Source organism: Rhea americana, unplaced genomic scaffold (assembly GCF_003343005.1).
Source record: "Rhea americana isolate MKP2758 unplaced genomic scaffold, rheAme1 scaffold_397, whole genome shotgun sequence".
NCBI lineage: Eukaryota > Metazoa > Chordata > Aves > Rheiformes > Rheidae > Rhea > Rhea americana.
Window position 1 is genome coordinate 330,614 of NW_028186531.1, and position 3,179 is coordinate 333,792.

General features: G+C 62.4%; 1 protein-coding gene and 1 non-coding gene across 2 annotated transcripts in view; both read left to right on the forward strand.

Moving 5' to 3' along the window:
- The window catches only part of IL34 (interleukin 34), a gene marked incomplete at its 5' end in the record, with an annotated part of 4,502 nt that extends 3,255 nt beyond the window's left edge, over nucleotides 1-1,247 (forward strand). Inside the window, 2 exons of the mRNA XM_085313820.1 lie at nucleotides 830-968; nucleotides 1,113-1,247. Coding sequence (XP_085169946.1) covers nucleotides 830-968; nucleotides 1,113-1,132 — 159 coding nt within the window. The remainder of the gene's footprint in view (nucleotides 1-829; nucleotides 969-1,112) is intronic.
- On the forward strand, nucleotides 164-234 carry TRNAG-GCC (transfer RNA glycine (anticodon GCC)). The gene has a single exon. It is a non-coding gene; the product is annotated as a tRNA-Gly (tRNA).
- Nucleotides 1,248-3,179: the final 1,932 nt, after the last annotated feature.

Here is a 3,179-nt window from a genome sequence, read left to right on the forward strand (position 1 = left end):
GGGGCTGCGTGGCCAGGACGCACAGGGTCCCCTGGAGCTGCGCCCCGGTGGGGGCTGCGTGGCCGGGCGGGCCGGAGGGCAGCCCTGTGCTTGCCCTGCTCAGCACCAGGCTGCCCATCTGGCGGGGCCGTGGGGCAGCTGTGTGGGAGGCCGCACAGCTGGAGCATTGGTGGTTCAGTGGTAGAATTCTCGCCTGCCACGCGGGAGGCCCGGGTTCGATTCCCGGCCAATGCAACGGTGGAGATTTTTTTTTGCTTTTTCCTTCCCCTTCCCCTCTGGAAAAAGCAATCGCTTTTTTTCAGCGTCCACTGCCAGCCCCGGTACACGGACAGGAGCACCGAGGCCTTCCTGAGCCACCCAGGTGCATCGAGGGGGCTGCACCGGAGTCAACCCCTAAAGCTGCTCTGCTTGCTCCAGAGCAGCCTCTGCCCCAGGCATCCTGGCGGTGCTCGCACCCTTCTGCCCGGCCCTGCAGCTCCTCTGTGGGCTCACGGGGTGGCCCCCACAGTCAGGCAGCACCAGGGCCATCCCGCCGTCCCCCCCCCTCCCGGCGTGGCTCCTGCTGGGCTGTGGCAGGGCGCGTCCCTGGTTTGGTGGCGCTGGCTGGGTGGCAAGGAGCTGTGCGGAGGGAGCCAGGGACCCCGGCCTAGCCAGGACCTGGCGCCACACGGACGGGCACTGCAGCGACCCGTGTGCGCAGCGGCTGCTTGCCCACGRTGCCACGGGCATGGTGGTGGGTGCCCTTGGACCGAGCCGGGGAGGGGGGTGCACCAGCTGCAGAGCTGCCTCCCCCCACCCCCGTGACGCCGGCTGCACCCTGTCCCCGCAGACGGATGTGGACGTGGTGGTGGCCGACCTGGTGAAGCAGGTGCACAGCGCGAGCGCGGAGAGCCGGAGGAAGGCCGTGCGCCCCAAGGCCCTGCTGGACAACTGCCTCAAGGTCATGCAGATGCTGTACGGCAGGCCCTGTGAGTGGGGACGGGGACGGCGATGCTCGGGGGGGGGGGGCAGGAGCCTCAGGGTGGGTCCTGCAGGGAGGTGGTGGTAGTGCTGGTGGGTACCCGGCGCTGGTGCCCTTCCGCCTGCGATGACGGGTGCGCCCCTCTGCCCAGGTCGCTGGGACTCCACCTAACCGGGTGCTCGCCGTCGCCCGCCGCGCAGCTCGGCGCCTGCCCCCCGCCTCCCCGCGCTGCCCCCGGGACCCCGCTCCGGCGAAGACGGAGTCCGGCCGCAGCGGAGGATTGGGGGGCCNGCCCTTCCGCCTGCAATGACGGGTGCGCCCCTCTGCCCAGGTCGCTGGGACTCCACCTAACCGGGTGCTCGCCGTCGCCCGCCGCGCAGCTCGGCGCCTGCCCCCCACCTCCCCGCGCTGCCCCCGGGACCCCGCTCCGGCGAAGACGGAGTCCGGCCGCAGCGGAGGATTGGGGGGCCAGGAGGGGGTGGGGTCCGGCTCCCACACGCCGGGGCTCGGCGCCGGTCCCTTCTCCTGGGCCGATGCGCCCAGCAGCACCCCTGGCGCCTCGCGGCCCTTCTGCGTGGGGGTGGACCCGGACGCAGCCACCCCGTGGGAAGGTGGCCCCAGACCATGTTGCAAGATGCTGCTTTGTCTTGTCTGCAGCATATGTGATATATATATATATATATATATATATATTTTATCTCTGGTTTCCTGTCATTTTGTATTTTTCCTCAGCTTTCATTAAAAAAAAATATATAAAATAATAATTTTCTTAGCGCTTGTTGCAAATAAGCTTCCGACTGGGTCACCTAAAGGCTCAAACCTTAATCGAAATAAAAGCCAAGCAGACAGAAGCCCAGCTGCCTCGGCCGCCTCTTAATTTGGGGAGTCGTTTTCCTCCCTCGGCTTTTCGGTGCGGCGGGGGAAGGACCCGTCAGAGCCCTGGCTGGTGCCTTCAGCAGCGGCTCCGTCGCGGTGCCGGTGGCCTCTTCCTCCTCCTCCTCCTCCTGGCCTGGCCCCAGCGGCCGGGATGCTCCTTGCTTCCTGCCAGCCCGCGCGCGGGGGCATCGCCTGGCTCGGGGAGACGGGTCCCCTCCACCCCGGCCAGGCTTCCCAACAGCGAGCGTTAAGAGCTGCTGCTAATTATTTCGTTTTTATTTTGCTACAGCTTTAATAATAATAATAATAGTAGCAGCAAAGCAGCGCCTCCCTGCTTTCCCGGGCGAGCCGGCGCGGCTGGGTGACTCCCCGCCTGGCTACCGCTGCGTTTAGCGAGCTCCCACGGCGGCCGCCTTCAAAGCCCGTAACGCAGAGGTGCTTTGCGCTCTGGGCCTAAGCTTGGCGCCCTCCCTGCCACCCCCCCCCCCAAGGGGCTCTTCGAGGTGCTCCCGGCGCAGCACCCGCCGGCGCCGAGCTCGGCGGGCCTGGGGTGCCCTCTGCTGACGCATCCATTAGTTAGGGGAAAAGCTCAGCATAAAACATTATTATTATATTTTTTTGGAGGGGGCAGAGGGTGGCCTTGGGGACGATGCCCGAGCTCGCGTCCCAGTGCTTTCCGGGGCGTCACGCGGCCTGGACCCCCCCACCATCGCCCTCCCTGGGGCCGGGGTGCCCGGCGCCTGGCCCCTGAGGCACGGTGCATCACTCCCGCAGCGCAGCGAGGCTATTTATTAATTACAGTACGACTTTTATTAATACTGGAATCTTCACAGTGCATTCGTTACTTGTAGCAGTGACTATTTAAATCAAGGGCTGGGTGGGAAACAGGGTAATTGCCATGAAGGAAGGGGGGGGAGAAAAAAAAAAGGAAAACCCCAAACCAAACCAAACCAACGACCCAAACAAGAAAAACAAAACAAAAGGAAGGAATAAAAGAAAGAAAAAGAAACGCAGACAAGGGAATGGGAGGGAAGCAGAGGCAGAGACAGGTGCACTGAGGGGAAAAAAATAAATTAAAAAAAAAAGGAACCAGTTAACAACAGCACCAGAAAAGTTACTTCAGTCAAAAGACATTTTTTTTTCTTTTCCAAGGAGTTTTTTTGTTCTCTGTACAAAATGAGAAATAAACCCCCCAAAACCCCAAACATTTGTCACTTGTCATCAGCATTTCTGGTCACGATAAAGGGGGGGGGAGGGGGAAGGTGGCGGCGGACGGGCCAGGGCGAGGTTGTAACTAAATCGTTATTACTAAGACGGAGTAAGAAGGAAGGGGGCTGCGATG